Consider the following 21,112-nt stretch of genomic DNA (forward strand, 5'->3'; position numbering starts at 1 on the left):
GTCCTGACATCGCTGACATTCGCTGACATCACGCCAGCGTCGGCACGCGGCACATTTTCAAGATTTGCCAATCATTCACGAGCGGCCAAAAGGGCGGACAAATATCGGCTTCATTGCCAAATTGTTCCTTCTGAGGAACATGCAATTTATTGGATGTTCCTTTTTGTCGTCTTTTACTGCCATTGTTCTCTGTTGTTGTTGTTTCTTGTTGTTCTTTCATTCTGTTGCCTGTCAAACGTTAGACGAGCCAATAAAAATCCATCACAATACAAACAGCCAGCGATGCGGCACAAGTCTGACCTTTGTGGGCGTTCTTCTTGTCTTGCTCGGGTTTGGGCGAGCGCGAGTGCGGACTCGGACTTTTGCCGTCGCTTTTGCCCCCCAGCAGCGTCTGGCGAATGCTGAGCGACTGTCGAGACGAGCGAGGCGACGGCTCCGTCTTGCCGCCCGTCGGGCTGAGGAAGAGACCAAAGGTCCCGCGGTGGGCTTCAGCGGGACCCGCGCGAGACGAGGCGGGCGAGCCGGCGTCGCTTACCTCATCAAGTTGTTGTACTCGCGGATCTTGCGGCTGATGAGGTCGTGGCTGGTGAAGGCTGCGTTCTGAAAGAAGAAAGCAAGAGAGGATGAACGCGCAAGTGGCGGGAAACGTCCCCGCCGGCCGTCCGTCCTCGTCCCCACCTCCCGGTCCAGGTCGCTGTTCTCCTGGATGACCCGGATCCAGGCCAGCATGTCCTCGCGGTCCTCGGCCTGGAAGAGGCACTCGCAGTCGGAGGTGGTGAGACGCAGCACGTTCTTGCGCTTGGTGTCGCTGTAGGAGATGTCGATGAGGCAAGCGCGCACGCTGATGGCCAGCGGCTCGTCCGACGTCTGGCAGTTGGCGTGCGCCTGCCCGTCTTTCTTGTCCTTGTACAGGCACAGGTAGTGACCTCGCAGCACGCCGTACATCGGCTTCCAGGAGCGCACGCCGGCGCGCTGACAAAACAGTCGCACGGCAGTTCAACGGCGGCAAAATTGTGGACAAATACTTGCACAAATCTGAATTTAGGGTTGTGCCGTTTGAGCGTAGTACCACATTGCGCCACAACTTGCAGGGCAGCACTGAGCGGCCTAATTAACAGCAAGAAGAAAGGCAGACGATGTGTCCGCGTGTCGCTAAGAAGCGCTTGACTGAAGGTTTGGCACAAACATCAACGCTGATTTCCATGAGCCCGTCCGCGGCATTACACATGATTTGCTAGCATTAAGCTACGAGACTTTGGATGAAATGATATGAATCGTCGGCTGAACATTTTGGCATGCAAGTATACAATGTCGACGTGCATTTGGTTTTCTGGGTCCGTTTTATGTTCATTTACATTCAATATCGCATTTCTTCACAGCAAGAAAGTGAGAACGGATGCTAAGGGAGACGTTAAAAGATGTGGGCGGGGTCAAAGAACGTAAAACACAACATAATGATTTCAGCCTATTGAGACCATTTTGACTTGTCACATTTGATTTCAGCTGCCACACGTTGACGTTGACGACGTACCTTTCCCTTGTCTGCATTGAGCTGCTTGAAATGCAACGGACCCTCGCGAGCGGCGTCGCAAAAGACGTCGGACGACGAATCCCTCCTGGATCCGGAATCTTCCGATGACCTGTCCATCGCCTGCGGGGAACAAAACGTCTCTTTTCAAGTCAGCTGTCACGTAGCCACGGATCGTCTGGATTCCATCTTTGTTGGGGTTGGCCTCACCTTTCTGAGGCCTTTCAGTCCGCCCATCAACGACCTCCTAATTCAGCACAACAAGTACAACAATGAGAAAGAAAGATTTGCAATCCAATTTGTCTCATTTGCGTCAATGGCGACGCTCACCCTGCGCCGTCTTCACGGTAGTTGTCCAAGCCTTCGTCGTATGACAACGAGCGCTCGGTTTTACCTCCGGAATCCGACTCGATGATGGTGAGCCGGAGGGAATCTGTTTCCGGGGTGACAACGTCATTAGGAAAAGTCCTTTTAACATGAAACCGCTCAGGTATCGGAAATTCCGTTTTGCCTGGTCGGAAATAAACAGTTGGCCAAAATTCAAGTTGGGAAAAAAGACCACAACAAGCAATGGAGTCATTTTCACAAGTCGTCATTGCGTGAGCGAACGCGTACCGTGGTCGTGCGACATGTGTCGGCGCATCAAGGGCGAGGTGGCGCCGGGGCTGGGCGGGATCGTGCTGATGATGGGCGTCGCCGAGATGACAGCCGAGGCCGGAATGTTGATTGTGTCCACGTCCACGCTGGGACTGGAGGGTTCATCTGAGCACGCACGCACGCACACGCACACACATTTGAGTCCTTCAAATGTGGAGTCGTCGTCATAAGAGTCAACAAGCGCTCGCACAGGAAATTCGTGTGAATAAAGATGCGATGAACTTTTTCACATCTGCGCTCACTTCTTGTTGTTAGCCGACACATTTAAGGACGCAAGGTTGAGTTTGTTGTCAGCGTCAAAGTAAAGAACGCAATTAAATGGACTCGGAAATCAGCGACATAACGAAAAGGCACAGGTGGCAAAAAAAAAAAAGACTTCTACTGATTCCATTCCCGTACTTCAGTAAATGTAAAAAATAAATCAAAACTCTTAAATGTAGTAAACATCACCAATATATCGGTTTGCTACTTGTTGACTTGTGAGTAGCGCAAAAAAGGAAATTGCATGAGCAGCAACCTGGTTTGGACCGTGATGTCACCGAGCCATCAGGAGAACGCACACGCACACGCACACGCACACGCACACACTCTTGGGTTTTGTTTCCTTGAAGACGACGGGCGGGCTATGCCAGACGTTTGGCTCGGGCACTCGCTCTTGCGGGCGCAAAGCTGACGTGATGACATCATCCTGACAGCCAACTCACTTCTTTCTTAAGACGCTTTAGTATTCAAAACAGTCGGTCATCAAATGTTGTGTTTGAGGTCCAAAAATCCCAGTGGGGTCAAAACCTTAATGAAGTGAAAACGCAAATGCGGAAATGTGGATCTCCGCGCCGTACTCGAACGTCGCCTGCTAATATCAACACGATGATTTGTTGGCGGAGCTCGCGAGTCTCACCTATGAAAGGGATGGAGTCCAGGGAGTCGTCCAAGTTTGGGGACGGAGCGCCTCCGAGCCTCCTGAGCGGCATTTCCCTGCCGGCGCCGGTCCAACAGGCCACGGCGTCGGCAGAACCGGCCTTCAGCAACGGCGGCGACTTGCAGCTGGCGCCGCCTCGCTGGTCACAAACGGCAAAGACGCAGGACGGAGGGCGGGCGCGAGCCGCTGCGGAGTTTTTGTCCTTCCTCAGTACCACCACCGTGGCGTCAAGTCCTTCCACGGCCTGCGCCGGACCGCCATTAAGCCGCACGCAGGACTTTGGCTTTTGGCTCGCCGCTCCGTTTGTGCCGGAAGACGTGCCAGCGGCGCTTTGTATCAGTCTGTGCGCGGCCATTTTACAGGCGGGACCTGAGCAAGATGAAGAGCGGCCCGCCAAACTGGCTTCGGACCTGCTCTCCATCTTCAGACTGTCGGCGCGAGTCCTGAGGTCCAGATGCAGAGGCGCCGGCCGGCCCGTGTGGTTTCCAGTCATGTGACTTCTTTGGTCTTTCAGCAAGTCTGCGCTTTTAGTGGCAGTCGAAGCTTCTGGGATGGAATTTTTCACCGGCAGCCGCGAGGGCCTCAGCACTTTCCCGTCCGTCCGTAACGGCGGCTTTCCGCACGTTTCATCGGCCAAAGAGGAGTTTGATAATCCTTCGCCGGCGCGGAGGAGATGAGGTAGAAGTCTTTGTCCCGCCCCCTGCCTGCTGGCTCGGGCTTCCTCTCCTTGGCAGAGCAGAAGACGGTCCTCCAGAGCCGTCGGGTCGGCAGCGTCGAGACCCCGTGGCTCGGCGGCTTGCCGGCCCAGGTGGTCCAAAGAGCGCGCTGGAGATTTGGCCCCGCCCCCCGGGCTGGAGAACGCCAGCGCATCTTGGGAAGCGCTGCGGGGCCAATTTCTGCTGCGCTCCGAGCCGCCGAGCCTCTCGTGGGAGGCGCTTCGGAAGGGAGCGCCGCGGGTCCCGCCGTTGGCCCCTCGGTCCGTCGATGCGCTCCGCCACCGGAGCTGAGAGGCCGTCGGTCCTTTCTGACCGGCGCACGGAGACGACGAGCGCTGCTGTGTGTAGGCGGAGCTGGAGTTGGCGGCGGCACGCAAACTGTCCAAACGCTCTTGGATGGTGCGGCAGCCGTACGCGTGCAGCCTCTTGGCGTCGATGTAGTCCTTGTAGGTGGTGTAGTTCCGCCAGTCGATGTTCTGGTGAGGGGAGGGCGAGGAGGGGGCCGCCGGCGAGGAGGGGGCCGCCGGCGAGGGCGAGCAGCGGTTGGCTTTGGGTGACAAAATGTCCGGCGAGGCAGCGGCGGGGGACGCTCGTTGCGGAGACTTGTCGGGATGGCCCGGGCCGGGCGGCGCGCTCGGGGGAGGGCGCTTGACGGGGATCTCCGCCGGACGAGAAGAAAGTCGCTGCAGCGGCGCACATCCGGGAGGTGACGAAACCGGCGCTACGGACGCAGGAGTGCCCGTTTGCGTGGAAGGACAGCGCGGGGTCTCTTCCGTGCTGCGGCTGGGGCCCGCCCGGGCCAAGGGCACGGTCCGATCCGCTGGTTCGGGGGTCGCGGTCGCTGTCCTCAAGTTGTCGTTGCGCACGCAGACCACCGTCTGCGGCGGTGGAGGCGAAATTTCCACTGGGTAGTTCTTCTCAGTCGCTCTTCCGTCGCTTGCCTCCGTCACTTTGCCCGCAGTCTTAATTTCCACCCTGGGGTAGCATATAGGAGGCGGCTCGGGGATGTTGTGGGCGTTTCCGCTGTACGCCACATTTCCTTTCAGGTACGCGTCCTGAGAATACGCCTGCAAGACAAGAAACGGGGACACCGTGTCACTGGACTTGCATACAAATAATGTTGTGTGAGTCTGAATCTGCTGCATTGGCGTCGGACGGATCCCGCTGGGAATCTTCCAATGTTGACCTCAAAGCATTCGAAGCAAATGTCAACGGCAAAGATCCCGAAAATGAACAGAGTCAGTTGAAATCGCGTTGGGTGACGTAAAGCTACCTTTTTTCTAAGTTCACGTTATAATAAATAGATGAATGTGTTTATAATGCTGTCAATGATGTGATGTTTTTTGTTTGGACGGGCTTCGCCGTTGTCAAGCAATGTCAGATTTGAACCAGGCCATGAAAGGCGGAAGCCGAATGCACTTCTGAAACAAAAAGCAAACGATCTGTCAATCTTTGTCCTTGTAAGACGGATGAAATACACAAAGGTCATCAAATGAAAATGCCCCGAGGCGAGAGAAGAACCCGAAACGAGGGTGTCTCTTTTGGCCGCCGGCGTGTCGCTCATGCAAACAATGAGTCAATTGGCTCGGGTGCGATCCAGTCCAATCAGACGGCTTCAGCTCAAAACTCCATTTTGGACTCCGCCTCCTCCGGCTGCTCTGCAGAAAACCAAAGCCAACGAGTGCAATCGATGGCCCTCTTGCTGAGAGCTCTCAGGTTCCGGTCGTGCCCGCCGCCAGGCCGCCGTCGGCCGCTGGACGATTTGCACTTCAAACGGCAGATTGCCTTCATCTTCGCGGTCACGAGATCTCTTCAGACGTTTTTGTGGCTCGACTCACGATAGACACGCGTACCGAATTTCTTGAGCTGAATCTTTCTCAAGCACTCCTGGAATCTGCCTAAAATGGTGACGTCAAACCAAAAGGGAAAACTCCCTTCATCCTTTGGAGGATGCGTCCTCGGGCCTTTTTTGCGTCTCTGCTCGGGGACGAGCGAATTTGATGTTCCTAAAGGAGAGTTTCTCAACGACTCCTGGAAATGGGCCAAAAGACAATTCAAACCCAAATGGAAGTCTTTTCAGGCACAAATTCTTGAGAATATTTTGTGGGTTTAGACATTTCATTTCAAATTTCAAGTGGCGGCGTGAAATTGTTGGCTGGATTTTTACAAAACTACCGCCGTTCAGGGAGGAGCAATAAAAAGTTGCTGCCGTCTTACCAGAGCGCTGATGTCCCGGGAAAACTGCAGTCGGCAGGCGAAAGAAGCGAGAAGAAAGAAAAAACAGGTAAGCACAAAGACACGGAAGCTAAAAATACAGCACGTTGCGGCCACATTCAAGAAGAAGGAAGAATTGAAAGGAGTCGGAATGAAGGAAATATGAAATCCGTCGCGCACTGCTGCAAATATTGCGAATCATTGTGACTGTCAGAGGCGCTCAAATGGAAACGTTAAGAAAAGGTTTGCTGAGCTTCCAATTTTGCAATTCAATTTGACAGATGTTCCATATCGTTTTTTTTCAGAGTCTCCACTCGGAGTACGTACTGATACCGAACACAACTCACATCGTTAGCTCAAACGATGAACCACGCCCGGCAAATGAATTCACCGAGTGGAATCGTCGAAAATGAACAAGCGAAGGAGTATGGAAAAAAACTTTTTTTTTTACCAGCTGCAGAATGTCCTCATCCTTTGGCATCACGCAGAGCTCCAGCGAGGCATCGCTGCGTCGCCACGACGACGACGACGACGACGATGTGGAGGCAAAGGAAAGAAAAGATGAGGCGGGCAACGCACGCGTGCGAGAACGTCAACGAGTGCCGGGCGAGCGGCTCACCTGTTCTGGATCAAAGCGATGACCTGCGAGTACGTCTTCCCGATGATGCTCTCGCCGTTCACCTTCACGATGCGATCGCCTGCGCGCGCACATTTGACCACCAGCAATTACAAAACAAAATAATACCGCAAGTACATCTGAATACAAAGAAATCAATGGGATTAGCCGAAGCTGCCTACTGAGCGTCACGTCATCTCCAGACACACTGTCAAGTGCGTGCGTGTGCGTGCGTACCTGTACAGAGTCCAGCTCCGTGCGCGGGGCCGCCGTCCTTCACTTGCTTGACAAAAATGGTGTCCATGGGCTCCAGGCGACTTCGCTGTCTCCCTGCCAAGCGCATCCGCCGCCGTCAACACGTTTGAATTCAATGGCAAAATCTTTGCACCACAAACGAGTTGTGAGGCGACAATAATCATTTGCGCTCAATGCAAATCATTCAATCAATCGTTTTTGCAAACATTTATTATGGCCCAACTTTAATAGCTGCATGTGGATTTGGACATGTGTCCAGCAGAGGGCAGCAAAGCACAAGGCCCTCTGATTGGCTAACCTTGATTGATTTTCTTTTGTTTGTTGTCGTGCAGCGTCTGGATGAATTCAATTTATTGCGGCATTGCAGCACGTGGCACACTGTCCGTATGATTATCGTTTGCCTTCAGACATTTACTAAAATTCTTGCGCGAGGCCTGAACGCAAGCGCGGGAAGGAAAAACGATGACGTCACAGCTTTCCATTGGCTTTGCTTCAGCATGTCAGCAGGAATTACGAGGCGCTTGGAAGCGGGCCGAGCGGACCGATCGTTCACCGGCACTCTCGTGCATTGACGACACCAAAAAGTGGTGACATCATCAGCATGCGACGCGCCAGAAGCTGCCAAAAGCGATCTCAAGTTCCCGTGAGGGGCGCCGTGGGACGACCCGCCCACTTCAAACCTGACGCTGGGCCGCAATCCCGCCTGATAATTCTGAGCAAAGTTACAAAGTACATGAGGACAACTTGAAGAAGTTTCCGTGGGAATTTGGGCAATTGCAAGAATAAAAAGGATCTTGAAGAACACATTTGAATTTTTACCACAATTTTATAGCTTGACTTTGTTTTCCTTTAATATTGTCTTTTTCATCTAATAGTGAAGACATTTCACACCCCTTTAATAAACCATCAGGAAAACGTTATCGGGGTTTGAGATGCAAAACTGATTCTTGAAGAGTTTTTATCATTTATCAACTGCTGAACAAAACATCAAAAGGACAAGTGCAATATATTCGGAGTTCAAAGTCTCCTGAAAGTGTCAATTGTATTGGTAGTTTAATTGTTTTATTTACTGTACAGTTTTTTATTGTGTGCCGTGTTATATTTGATGAACGGCAACAAATCTGAGTCTAATACATTTGAAATTCCAAAATTTCTATCTTTGGTTCCTCTAAAGACGTTTTTGACACTCACCTCGGCTGCCATTCTCTTCGTCCTAGCAAAGAAAACAGAGAGAGAACAAATGAGTGCAGTTACAAGCTCCCAAAAAACTAAACAACAAAAAAACAAGGCAGAGTCCAGTTGAACGACATCAAAAAAATGGAGGCAGAGCAAGACAAGGATTCTTTTGAGTGGCTGAAGACGGCCATCGTTTGCCCTCAGGCAGCACAACGGGGGCAACATGAAAAAATCCCCAAACACAAGCACGACCTGCGTCCCCTGACCATTCGGCTCAACATTCAAAACTTCACTACTTTCCTAAGCCCCCGTTGATCAAAGTCCCAAATCACTCGCCCATCTCGGATTTTCTTTCAAACGTCTAAAACGAGAGACCGCCTTGGAGATGAGCCCAAAATCCCAAGATTAGTCCGCGGCTCCAATCCCACATCCTTAAAAAGTCGTTTGCGGTGGGTTGCGTAATGGCATCTTTATCTGACGCTACGCAGTCCATCAACAGTGGATAGGAAAAGTCTTCACACCCCTCTTCAAATGTGTGTGAAAATGAGACCAAGATATCAATCCATTCAGCATTTGAAGAACGCCGTGTAGACTTTTTTCTCTCTCATTTGTACACTGCACGGAAATGGTGAGTGAGGATGACGGGAGAGGTCAGGTGGCCTGGGAGAGGTCAGGTGGCCTGGTACCTGCCGCTCGTCACTCAAAGAGCCCGAGAGGCCGGTCAAGCGTTCCCATCAAAGCTCTGCCCTATTTGTCAACTAAAAGCCGCGCACATCGGTGGGCCCGATTAGTACAAAAAAAAAGAAAAGAAGATTGGCAACGGCCGACGTTATCCAGAGGACGACTGGCAGTTGTCCCAGGTAGGATCAAGTTGAGAGGCTGAGCAGAAACCTCGGCATGCCCTCGTTAGTCCTTCCAGAAGCAAGCAAGATTTTTTGCTTGCTTCCGAAAGATGCTCGGACGTCGTCATCGAAGACTCGCTGCCCGTTCATCACGTTTATTTTCAAATCAATTCCTTTTTTTGTCAGCAGGATTTCCTGTTTGTCTGCCCGTGTTGTTAGTTCCACCTGCTCCCATCAGCCAATGGGCTGCCCCGCCCCCCACCCCCACCCCGTCTTCGCTGCCGTTCCGCCCATCTGCATGCGATTAGTTGAGTCTAGCGATTCCCGTCACGTCCTTGTTGTTGTCTTGTCAACGACAATTTGTGTTGACCTCCCATTTGGGAAAAATCGCCTTAACTTGCGTGCGACGAGTTTTTATGCGAAGGCGAAGCCATTTTGAAACAACACATTACAGCTTTTGTCATGACTTGAAAATTTGGGATAGTCACATTTTCGGATGAAGCTAGAAATGCACTCTGACCTTTACAGGTCAACTTCACGTGACCTGTAAACTTTGGAACGAACTGTGGCAACTTGTTTTTCCCAACAATTTCTTGTGTGCCTCTCAATCGAGGGCGTTACCTTGAGAGAGTTGTGCACGGCGGACTCGGGCGGGTAGACGATGAAGTGGCGCAGAGTGAAGCCGAAGCCTTGAGAGGTCCGACGTAGGCAAAGCGTCTTGGGCCCGGGCCAGGAGAAGGGCTCCTCCTCCGGCCCGGGCGAGGCCACGGCCGACGTGTCGCTCTGGTCGGGCCCATCTTTCTGCCTGGCCTGCAAAACGTGCACAAACACATGCAAAATCTCATTTGTCTGCGATTGCAGTTTGGTCGCGCAAGCGGGAAAAAAAAATCACCTCTGACCCCCCATTAGTTTCCACAACCACAAACCATCATTTGACAATTAAGCAATAACTTCCTCATTTCTACCAATAATGTCATACTTTAGCACATTATTATGTCATATGTTATCAAATAACCTTGAAGTTGTTTTGTATATGATCAGTTTTGAGGGGGGAAAAAGACCCGCCTGAAAATGTAATAAATCCCCGATAAAGGCATTACATTATCTGTCAAAATGTTCTTTACAATATCAATCAGGATTTTTATTAAATTACATTATTGGGTTTGATCCCGTTTTTGATGGCGTTAAGTGCAAATGTAATGACATTTTCAGGAAATGATGACATGGCGAGCTCCTCCCCAACATACCGACAGTGGCAATGTTATCAGCGTACTTCCTTGACACTAATTTCGACTTCCCTTTTAGCCGGTTGGGCTTTGCCGGCATTTTGTGGCATCTTAGCACACGACAGAAAGAACACCAAAATGCGCCAATGGTTTTTCAGTGACATTTGTAACGATTCCTTTTCCTGTTGATGTGAATGAGACATTTGGCATCCGTAAGAAATGAAGACTTCATGTGGTTGAAACTCAAAGTGGACTCTTGAGATTGACACGCAGACAAGAGGCGCACAACATCCGTCATTACGCTGGGCGAGGAATGTCTGGCATTCCCGGGATGAGGCCAAACGCACGCACGCACGCACGCACACATAATTGTGTTTCTTAACCACGCTTGGATTGGGAGCAAACAATATCTGTCAGAATAATAAGTCTTGCCATGTTTTTTTGCCGGGGGCTTCGCACATGTGGCTCTGCTTATTTCACATTTGGGGCCTTGCGAGGCTCTCCGGCGTGTTTGCCTGATGAGAGACTTCAACTCTCGCGCGTTCCTACTGCCAGTCGGGCAGGAGAACAACAACGATGCGTCAACGATGCCCTCATGCGTGCTCAACATCGCAACTGACGGGGATTCGATGATGAAAAATGCACTTTTGTATACAAATACTTGTGAGCCGCGAAGGATGACGTTGCAAGACGGCTAATTGGCCGAATGCCGGAATAGCAATCGTGAGAGTGACTCGTGCATCGCAATCCATCAAATGTTGGCGGAGGACGCACGCGGCCAACGCGGCCGTCGTGACAGCAAGCCAAGAGTCTCCCGGCTTCTAAAATACATCTTGAGGTCACATGAGTTCAAAAGCAAGACGCGGGTTCCCGCCCGGGCTGTCTGGGAGGAGCAGATGTGGATTGCGGAGGTCCTCGGGGAGAAGGATGGGTGTGGCCTTCACGCTCCGACGGCTGAAATCTTCAGCAATACCGTCGCCTCGCTCGGCCCTTTTCTTTGGTTTTTGTGCTTTTACAAAACAACAACAACAACAAAACAGAACGTCGCGTTATGTATGAGCTGAGCTATTTGGCTCGGGGAGGCTTCGGGGGTCTTTCCATATAGCAAATGTGATGAATTGTAGCGGAAGAGGCAAGATATTTGCCACTCATTCTGTTCATCAAAACCGTTCATGGGTTGTCCACAGTAAATCCCAATTTCAAGTTTAGCGCTTTCTGTGTAGTACCACTTGCAGCCACAACATGCCAGGCAGCACTGAGCTGTACTGATAGAGATGCAGCGTCATTCGGCAAGCAAGAAAGAAAAGGCGCAGCAGAAGAGAACAAAATGTCTGCCAGAATTCTTGCCTGCCCTCTTTGTATCTGTTTACGGGTGTTCAAGTTTGTCCGAAGGTTTACAATATTATGGTAAAATCTTAAGGTATGCTAATTTGCTTGAGCCCAGCTATGCAATTTCACATAACATGTTAGCATTCAGCTAGATGACTTTCGTTAAAAAGACGTGGTTTGTTAGAACAGTTTCAATATAAAATGATATCTCATTCATCTTATTTGGAAAACTGTGCAAGGCAGAGAGTCGTCTGATGTTATGCGATTGTCGAGCGATCAAGAGTGACAAATAGGCGCAAAGGAATATTTCCAAAAGTCTTTCAACGCATCGCCACGTTTTTCAAGCGTGCAGCCGGTGGGGTAAAAGGATTGAAGAATATATTTCGATGGCGCCGATACCACAGGTGAGTCTGGAAGCTGACCCCCCCCCACCATGAGTTCAATATGGACGCTTAGGGTGGGATTTCAGGCCGATGGACTGGCATGTCGTCATCCGACTTGAGTGTGAACGTCACCGCTGGTCCACTTTCATGCAAAAAGTCTGTTTTTGTTGGTCTGAGTCAGACCCGAGCGGCCGACGTCATCCATCTACCTCTCGCGACTCCCTCGCACTTTTCCTTTCCAAACCTCTCCGACCGCAGACATTTAACATGAGTCACCCGCGTTGACTTTATCGCAGGAAAACACGCCAGCCTGACTTGCTCCCAACCACAGTAAAACGTAAAGCGCGGCCATTTTCTATCTGAGGAGACGCATTGGGAGGTTCCCGCTTGTGTGGTTGAGAGCAAGCAAATGAAGGCGCAATCAAAGATATCGCTCAGTAAAGCGGGACGGCGCTGCCACGGGGGAGCCGGATGACGCACAGAAAATTCCTCAGACAGCACAGCAAAGTCTCCTCCCTCAAGTAAGACCACATCCAGGATTTTGGTCCCGCCTGCCCGCCACCTCCTTCCCAATGTCAAAAACGCGTTCTCGTTCTTGTGCGGCTTACCCGCGATCGCACGCAGTTCTTTCGGGAGGCTTCCCGCAGACGAGCCCAGGAGACGCCGCGGGTGGAACTCTTCAGCCCCAATTCTAATTCGCCCCAGTAGGCTCGTGCTAAAAGCTGGAACCACAGACAGTACGGCTCCGACAAGCAGCCGTCGGCCCCGGCCAGCCGAGCCCAGGGACAACTTCCGGACGAGGGGATCGCCGACAGGGAGCAGCAGCCCTCCGAGTCGGCGTCCCTCAAGTCGGCCAGGTCCCGGAGGGGAACCGGCTTGCGGCCCGCGGGAAGTCCGTTCCTCTGGGCCAGCATGGCATAGCCAAGTCGGCGCGGTAGAACCGGATGACGGGATCCAACGGATCCAAAAACGTGCTCTTGGTCCTCTTCAGCTAGTCCATCCGTCCTCAGGGTCCCTCCTTGGGACGTCCCGCAGACGCACGTTGACGCTCCCACTCGCCAGCCGAGTGTGTTGCGCAGAGCCGAGCCCGAGCGACTGAGCGGCTGACTGACGCACCCACTGGCCACACACAACTGGGAGGTATGCACACACAAGCACGCACACACACGAGGCTGCCTCTTTCCTTTTCCCGTCTCCTCCATCTCCACCTCGCTCAGTCGCCTCCTGACGCGAACGGCAGACCCACGCTGGCCGTGGTCCGAGGTGGAATCAACAAGAATTTATGGAACAAGATGCAACCGGAAAAAAATCATCTTTTTGTAAGAGGACTTTTTTGGGGGGTAACTTTGAAATCTTTCTTTTCATTTGCCAAAACGAGGCTTTTATCGCTGGTTCGTGAGAATAATGAACAGTACAAAGTTCAAACTTGTATTCACAGATGATGTTTGAATAAAATTGTGAACGAGGAGAACGGCAACGCGTGTGGTTTTCAAGTATCAAACAAATTCTCCCGCTCACAATAAAACCAACGTAGACAGGTAAGCTAAAGGAGTTTAGCTCGGTGAGAAGTGTTCCAACACAAACTCAGCTTTGTTTTGGTTGTGTGCTGGTTGGTTTAGGAACTATGAAGTGATTGAGAATGTGTTGGTACGCTAAAAATAGTGTTGAGGCTACATGCTAATATTGGGTGGCCTCCGATGGTTTAGCCTTGAGATGTAGCTCTCGAGTGGCCCGGTACGCTTGGGCCAGATGCGTCTGGTCTTTGCCTCTCGGGTGGGCCAAAAGGCCGACGTGCCGCTTCATCACACTTTCCCCTGCGGCCGGCCGCGGTGGGAACAAGCTCGCCAACGCACGTCCATCAACAAACCCTGTGGTTTGTACGCTTGCTTAGCCTAGCGCTAGCATAAGCGGTGCAAATGTTCACAGCAGTCGATTTTGATTGCGGGGAACATTTCAGACAGCGTCGTGACCATGAACAACAACAACAACAACAACAACAACAGGAACACCCGTCGTGGAATGTTCCCCTTGCAGAGTTTGGTTAGCAGAATCCGGTTACCGCATCGGGCCCAATATAGCGCCGCACGTGATCTTCCTTATGGAAAAGACAGCAGAAATAGAAAAGGCCCAACTGTCATTTGACTGTGATTTAGACCCGTAAGAATGTTTTTTTTTTTTTTTTGGAACTGCTGCATCCAGAAAGGAATTTGGAAAAACACCACATGCTGTTTCCATTTTTACAACGGCAATTTCACAATTTCACGACAAGCACTTCCAATCTGAGGCCAACGTGCGATCTTGTAAGTTGATGGGAATTCTTTCAAATGCAAAACACATGATCAGCAACAGTCTTGTGGCAAGAAAGTGTCATGTCGCCCTCGGCCACGTTTTTGTGCAAACAACACACGACTATTATACACAACATCAGCCATTGGACCGCTGACGTCCATGTGATTCCATCGTGGTTAGTGTGCACGGACAATTTGCTCTAAATGGGCACCGCGCACTTTGGGTGACAATGAACTGCAATTGGCTGCAGGTTCAAATCCAGAATGGACGGTGTAAAGAAGGATTTGCAAGTGTGTGTGTGCGCGCGTGCGTTTTGGATGCGGCCGCCCTCCGTTTACACTACAAGTGAGAAAAGCGGGTCATGTTTTAATGCCCTGGCAAAAGAGTTGCGCCAGCTTTGGGGGTCAATGGGGTCGTCGTCTTAGCTATTGTCGTTACGGTCGTCTGAGCGCAACACCAGCAACAAGAGTTCACGCTGTACTTGTTGTGCAAAATACGACACTACAAGTACCGATTCACCTCCTGGAAGTGTAAAGGTAAGAAAGTATAGAATCTGAAATGTGCTCAGGTACAAAAGTAAAACTTGATTTCTGCTGTCAGTTACGTAGAGAACCAGTTTTTCAAAGTTACGCAGATCTCGATTTTCTTTTCCAAGAACTAGCTAGTGTTCACCATTTTGATGCTGAAAACAACATCGGGTTCCCCCAGTGCTTCCTGGCCAACTCTTCAGACTTGGCCTGTTTGGAGACCCGTCATAGCAACTGGCGCGCAAACAAAGAGTACACAAAGGTTACGCAGGCCTGCAGAGAGCGACGGAAGGACAATCAAAAGCCAGCAGCGTGGATTGAATTTGTTACCAGCGTGACAACAGGTTAAAAGGATGATGAAAGGATGTGTTTCGACGCACGGTAAAAACGTCTGCGGCTCTTTAACACCAACTGTTAAAATTCTTTGAAGAACTTTATGGGATGTCATTGAGGTGGAAAATGCAAGCCAAGAAAAGCTCAATCAATAAATAATGCACGACACCTGCGAGCCACCAGCAGGTGTGCCGGCGTGTCGCTGCCAAGCACCAAACAACACATTCAAGTTTTTGGGAGGTCTCGCCGGACCCCCTCATTGTTGCCTCACGCCGCACGGGTCTCGCTTGCGGTCGGTCCCAAAACTGTGTGCGCAGTTTGTATCCAGGAATTCCCGCCCGATCTTTCTGTAAATGACCGCAACTTGACAAACACGGCCAAAGACAACATCCAGACTACAGCTGTGTCCAAATGAAGACAACGCTGGCCAAATACTCAAACTTTACTGGGGGGCATTCAAAACCAAAAGAGAAACCTGCACTCTTTTTTTGTCCGACTTTGGCACCTTCATACAATCAGCAATACGACTTTGCTGCTTCACTAAAATAAAAAAATGTAGCATGTCCATTAGCGATGCACGTTTTTTTCAGATCCAACTTTTGAGTTCTTGTCAGGGTTAAGAATTAGAGATGATGAAGTTTGTGGTAACAATTGGGGAAGCCCCTTTTCAGTTTCCAGCGCACACCGCAAAGTCCAAAAGTAGGGGTCTGTTTGGATGGGTTTTTTTGTGGACAAAATCCACCAAACACCTTGGGGACGAACTAAAACCAAGAAGGTGAGCCAACAAGAGCGCATCTCAGGTCCAACATTCGTGGCCTTTGCCCTAAACAAAACACTCTTCTGAATGAATGCAGACAAATTCCCACAGACGCACTCCAAAATCTTGTAGCGAGTCTTTCGAAGACAAGTCGAGAAGAAAGTTTGACAAGCTTGGAACGGGATAGCTATGAACAAAGAGCAAATGGAGCTAGCGGAGTAGCGGAACTCATCTCAGAGAGGAAAATCAGATTGAACATGTTTACGAAATGATTATCTGCAACTCTGCTTTGTGTAATAACGCAAACCCCCCAAAATCTCTAAACATCGGATTGAATTTAGACAGTGTTGGGCCAGCAAGACCTTCTCTGCTGGCCTAAATATGATCACAGGCACTTTACAACCTCAATTTGTTCCTTACAATTGTAAAAGTTATTCCCAACAGTCTGTTTTCTTTATTTTGTAGTGTTACTCTTGGCTGTACAGCTTGCAGAAGATTTTTGTTTGTTTTTGTGGTCCAGATTTCAGCCTCTGTGTTGCCATGTCATGCCAATCTACTCTGCCTTCATATGAGACTATATCAGCAACTAAACTCTTTAACCAAATGTAACCAATGGCATTTTCATTTCCTTCTCACAAGGCTAATAATGTGCTGGCCTACGAGCACTTCCGCATTTTGGGTTTTCTGTCCTCGGATTGGTTGGCCTGAGCAAAACTTGTTACAGCCAAGTTTGACTAGCAAAGCACATCTTGTAGCAATCGTTGCATCCTTTGCGTTGAGAGATGCGGCTCTTAACGCGACAAAGACCAGTTCCGAGGCTTGTGTGTGACGAACTCTGCTGGATCTGCAGCTGCGTGATGCAGAGAAAAGGCCAGATGAAGAAAAGAGAAAGACTTGCTGGTGGGGATTAGGCCTGATTCAGGGGTGGCTTTTCAAGACTCCTAGCGGGTGTAGGATCTAATCTGGACACGCTGCATCTGGCCTCCGCGAGGTCTGGCTTACTGTAACAAAAGGGCCGTCTAATGAGGGCCGGCCAACAGACTGTTCCCGCGACGTGCCCAACGCCAGCGCACACCCAGAAAAGCCCCAATTCACACGGCCCATGAGGTAGAGGGATGGATGGGCGAATGCAAATCTCCCCGTCAACAGGGAGCCGGCGGTGAACGTATTTTGCTCTCGTCCTTGGCTTGTGGATTTCATTTGGTCGACGAGGACCACGACAAAACTGTATCTCAGATCAACTTCCTCCCTTGAAATGAATGAATAAAATCCACTGAGCATTCAAAAATTGGCACGTACCAGTAAGTGACTCGGGCTGAGTGGAGGAGGTCAATCTGAAGGCTTCCTAATGTGATTGCACTGCACTCAAATGTGCCAAGAGAGGCGGCGGCGAGGGTGGAGGAAAAAAGGAGGAGATTGAGGCTGCCGAGGGGGGAAAACAAATGAATGGGAAAATCTGTTTGGGAACATCTTTAAACAATGCGGAAAGGAAAACTATGGAATGGTTGAATGTAAGCTACAGAGAAAACATTTTTTTTTGCGTTGACCATGCATGATCGGTCTGTCAGGATTGTGGCAAAAGATCAAACACATTCCTCTCACGTTGTCAGCCTTGCGTTGATATCGTCAACCTTCTTGCTTGGATTTGTATATTTCTATAGAGGAGCACACTATTTACCATACTGCGACTTGGTGGCCAAAGTTCGCACATCAGAAGGAGCGGCACGATGTCGAGTGATTTGACGAGAATAAATCCCACTGCATCGGTACTTCTCGACTTCCCCTCCACTGCTGAGAACACACGGGCGGACGTTTGCACTTGTGTTGCAAGTCGCCAGCTGTGTTTTCATTCTGACAAGCGTCCTACTCAAACATGAGTCACCATCCAACCACTCCAAATGTTATCGCTGCAACTCTCCGTGCCTCCTGTCCGTGGCGCTTTAAGGAGCCCGTGCGTCACCTCCATTCCACTGGCAACAACAAGAATGGCCGTTCACACTTTGCTGTGGAGACCAGATGGGCTGCGCGCACAAGAAACATACCATCCAATATCCTAGAAAGGGGATTTCCTTCACTGCGGTTGCAATGACTTTGGGTTTGGCTTGGACGCTCACCCAAAAAGAGTCTGGAGGAAAGGGTGTGTGTGTGTGTGTGTGTGTGGGTGGGTGTGTGTGCACGAACCTTGCACGCATTAGCGAGATCCACAGTTAAGGAGCTGAGCCTGATGTGGACAATTGTCTGCTGACGACCTCTGACTGCAGCCACACAAATGCTTGTGCCAATCAAGCATTCGGCAGCAGGCTCATTCACTCGTGTGCAGCTGCTCGCAAACAACAACAACAAAGGAAAACATGTTTGTGGTGTTGGCAAGTCCCATCCCAAGCGAACACCAAAAATCAGTGCCTTGACTTACCGGTGCCCTCGCTTCGCATTTTTTCAATTGATGAGCTGTAAGTTGGTCAATTTTAAGAAGAGCCATTCAAACAGCCAAACACAAATAGAAAATGAAAACACTCACAAGGAGCATGGTGATGTCATGCACTAGGCCCCACCCCACCCAAAGGAAAACGTCAACACACAAAGTGGGAAGCAGTTGTCCAATACGATCCAAGAGGTTCAGACCTACTTCGGAATGACTGAAATAATCGACGAAGTGGCTTGTCACACGACTTGTCCAGATGGCGGCTGTTGGTACGAGACACCCGCACCGAAACGCTAACGCTGCCAAATTCATCGGAGGCAACAAAAGCCAGAAATAACATTTTTGGAAAGCAAAGCAGTTGGAATTTGATGGTTTGCGGTGGGGCAAAAGAAAAAATAAGCAAACAGAGGCAAGATTTACACTCCATTAAACCCCGCCCACGTCTGGAAACGTCAGCAATCAGAAGTATGCAGACAAACGCCTGATTCAAGACGCAGAGCCGCAGGTCCGTCCTGAATGTAAACGTGGAAATCCTGAAAGGCTCCTTTGAGCCAACATGGCCTTCATAAAAGAGCCTATATGGCGCTACTGGACGACAACCCCGGAAATCATCGGCTGAGGTTTGAGGTGGGACCGAAGGTACATTCAGGGGATTCTTGGTGCAAACCTGCTGGATGCAAGAGAAGAAGCACAAACGGTGAGCAGGTGAAAGGCGCCGGCGAGCGCTACAATCGTGTCGTTAGGTCAGCCGTTTAAAACCCTTGAAAAACAAGACCACAGGACGACAGCTTATTCGGGCATCCAATTTCCTTGTGAAAAGCCTAAAAGATAAACCATTGGTGTCCAACTATTTGGGGATGGATGGTGGTTGCATACAGATTTCCGTTTTGCCTCCCTCTGCCCTGTCAGGTTGCACTGACCGAGGCTGAAATATGAAGTTCTTCATCCGACTAAAGCAATGGAAGCCAACCAGACACATTGAGGACGGAAGCAAAACAGCAACGTCATCTCTCGCCTTCAGCTCAGCTCTGTGAAATATGCACAGTGGCCATTGAAAATTCAGACCTGTCTAAAAATACACTTTTGCAACGTGACGGAACTTGAAATATTCTGGTGTGGCCTTCCCGTGTTGACGTCGCTCACGTGCGCCACTCCACTGATAAGAACCAACGTGCTGCCATCCTCATGACGCTTTTTTGGGTCAGAAGAGTCACACGTCTCCAGCCTGAGGTTCGGCTTGCATGCAATCCCACATTCGGTGAAGTCGCTTTGAGAATTGAGACGCACCTTTCATCCAACGCGAACATCATTTACACCCAGATTGATTTCATTCTTCAGCATGAGATGGCGACCAGAACAGGGTGTACCTCCCTTTTGCCCACGGTCAGCCGGGAGAGGCTCCAGCTCATTTGCGACCACAGTGAGGGTTAGCGGTGTAGAGATATTTTTCCACTTTGGAGCATGCTTTTGTTGTCGCTACTGGCCACAGTGATACGGAAGTGTTAGCTTGTTTACTACTCATTTCAAATGAAGACATTTAGAAATAACTCCAATGAACCCTCAATGCAAGCTTCCATGGCAACCGCAACTGAAGTGGACTGCTTGGTGAGAATTTAGCTCTTCAGTGTCCGATGACAAGGAACGGGACAAACACAGAAATAAAAAGGTGAGACGCTGGAGATTGAACACTGGAATTGTCACATCCAATCCATCAAAGGGTGCGCCTTGACTGGCGCCGTCACTGCGCTTGGCTTGGCCAGTTCAGACATGCGTGCCTTGTGACTCAGTGGCATAATGTTGCAAATCATTTCAATGTTTGGTCCCGGAAAACCAGACATTGACGACTGTAGGACGGCGAGAACCAGCCAAGGTATCCGTCGTTATGTAGCCAGTCATAAAAAAAAGGTCACGGCCCTCATAAAGCCCCCACAATGTTTCCAGGGATCACAAAGTTTTATTTCTGCCGCGTTGGAAAATATTCCTGACAGTCCACATTTCCTTTTCAATTGATGTCGCAGAGGACACAATAATTTAACTTAAAGTTTTCTCATTCAACATCTTTTGTCCGCAAGCTGGAAGCCGCTGCTCGAAATCACCTTCCAATAAGTGGATGCTGGGGAAGCGCACACAGCTGCAAGCATTGCCACTCAATGATGATGTCACGTTTCAGTTTCGGAACGTCAAGATTCAATCTAAACATCGCAGCGTTACACGAGGGTCGCGCTCGCTACAAATCTGAGCATAATGATGGTGTTGGTGATGATGAGGGATCGAGGGGAGGGACACATTGGAGAGGATGACTTAAGACTCTTGGAATAGAAACTGTAGAGCAACGGTCACTGTCCTCTGGGGATAGAAATATTTTGATGATCAAAAAATAACAGATAAACTGCCACCCCTAGAGAGAACACATGGCTTGGGCGGGTTCACCTTTGTCCAGGGGTTCATGGAAGTCCGAGTCAGCTGCTGCTGCAGACAGACAGACGTGAGATTTATTCAAGGAGGGGCAGGTGTGACCAAACAGTGATGTCCTGTATTAGCCCAGGAGAAAAGAATGTCGTCTTTGAGCTGAGCGCTAACGTCACCTCGCCGAGCTACTTTGGGCGCCCCAGCTATGCTCAACCACGCCCTCCGTCCGGGCTGAGCTGGCCACAGGTCGGCCACGTGACTTGAGACCTCGTCCATTCATTCGGAGGATGCCCGTCACAGAGGAATCCAGCTGGATCAAAGCGTTCATTGAGTCGTGCGTCTTATTGGCTGACTTGAGGCGCAACTCACAAGAACAACATTCTTGGCTTTTCTGCTTTCCATGTGGGTCGCAGCACAACACGCTTATGCAAGCAACCGAGGACCCGAGGCAGATGAGCTGAAGACAAGACATCTTTGCTATGAGCACGCAGCAGCTCAGCGGTTCTCTGGAATG

General features: G+C 50.3%; 2 protein-coding genes across 5 annotated transcripts in view; both read right to left on the reverse strand.

Moving 5' to 3' along the window:
* LOC144040077 (rho GTPase-activating protein 21-like) overlaps nt 1-21,112 on the reverse strand; it is a 45,152-nt gene that overhangs the window by 6,543 nt on the left and 17,497 nt on the right. The window contains exons 3-16 of one of the 4 annotated variants that reach the window (XM_077553879.1): nt 9,545-9,733; nt 8,097-8,118; nt 6,888-6,980; nt 6,654-6,732; nt 6,486-6,540; nt 6,038-6,061; nt 3,084-4,887; nt 2,144-2,290; nt 1,859-2,039; nt 1,739-1,775; nt 1,532-1,651; nt 679-972; nt 536-600; nt 301-455 (exon numbers count right to left, since the gene is read on the reverse strand). In XM_077553879.1, the coding sequence (XP_077410005.1) occupies nt 301-455; nt 536-600; nt 679-972; nt 1,532-1,651; nt 1,739-1,775; nt 1,859-2,039; nt 2,144-2,290; nt 3,084-4,887; nt 6,038-6,061; nt 6,486-6,540; nt 6,654-6,732; nt 6,888-6,980; nt 8,097-8,118; nt 9,545-9,733 (3,265 nt within the window). The remainder of the gene's footprint in view (nt 1-300; nt 456-535; nt 601-678; nt 973-1,531; nt 1,652-1,738; nt 1,776-1,858; nt 2,040-2,143; nt 2,291-3,083; nt 4,888-6,037; nt 6,062-6,485; nt 6,541-6,653; nt 6,733-6,887; nt 6,981-8,096; nt 8,119-9,544; nt 9,734-21,112) is intronic. The other 3 variants (XM_077553881.1, XM_077553882.1, XM_077553880.1) reach the window with 3 other exon arrangements.
* LOC144040078 (uncharacterized) lies at nt 12,217-13,099 on the reverse strand. Its single transcript, XM_077553883.1, has one exon. The coding sequence runs from the start codon at nt 13,061-13,063 to the stop codon at nt 12,437-12,439; it is 627 nt and encodes a 208-aa protein (XP_077410009.1). The 5' UTR covers nt 13,064-13,099; the 3' UTR covers nt 12,217-12,436.

This window comes from Vanacampus margaritifer, chromosome 20 (genome assembly GCF_051991255.1).
Source record: "Vanacampus margaritifer isolate UIUO_Vmar chromosome 20, RoL_Vmar_1.0, whole genome shotgun sequence".
NCBI lineage: Eukaryota > Metazoa > Chordata > Actinopteri > Syngnathiformes > Syngnathidae > Vanacampus > Vanacampus margaritifer.

Bases quoted from the DNA above. Each gene is read 5' to 3' on its own strand.
- LOC144040078 (XM_077553883.1), bottom strand. From the start codon at position 13,063: ATGGAGGAGACGGGAAAAGGAAAGAGGCAGCCTCGTGTGTGTGCGTGC.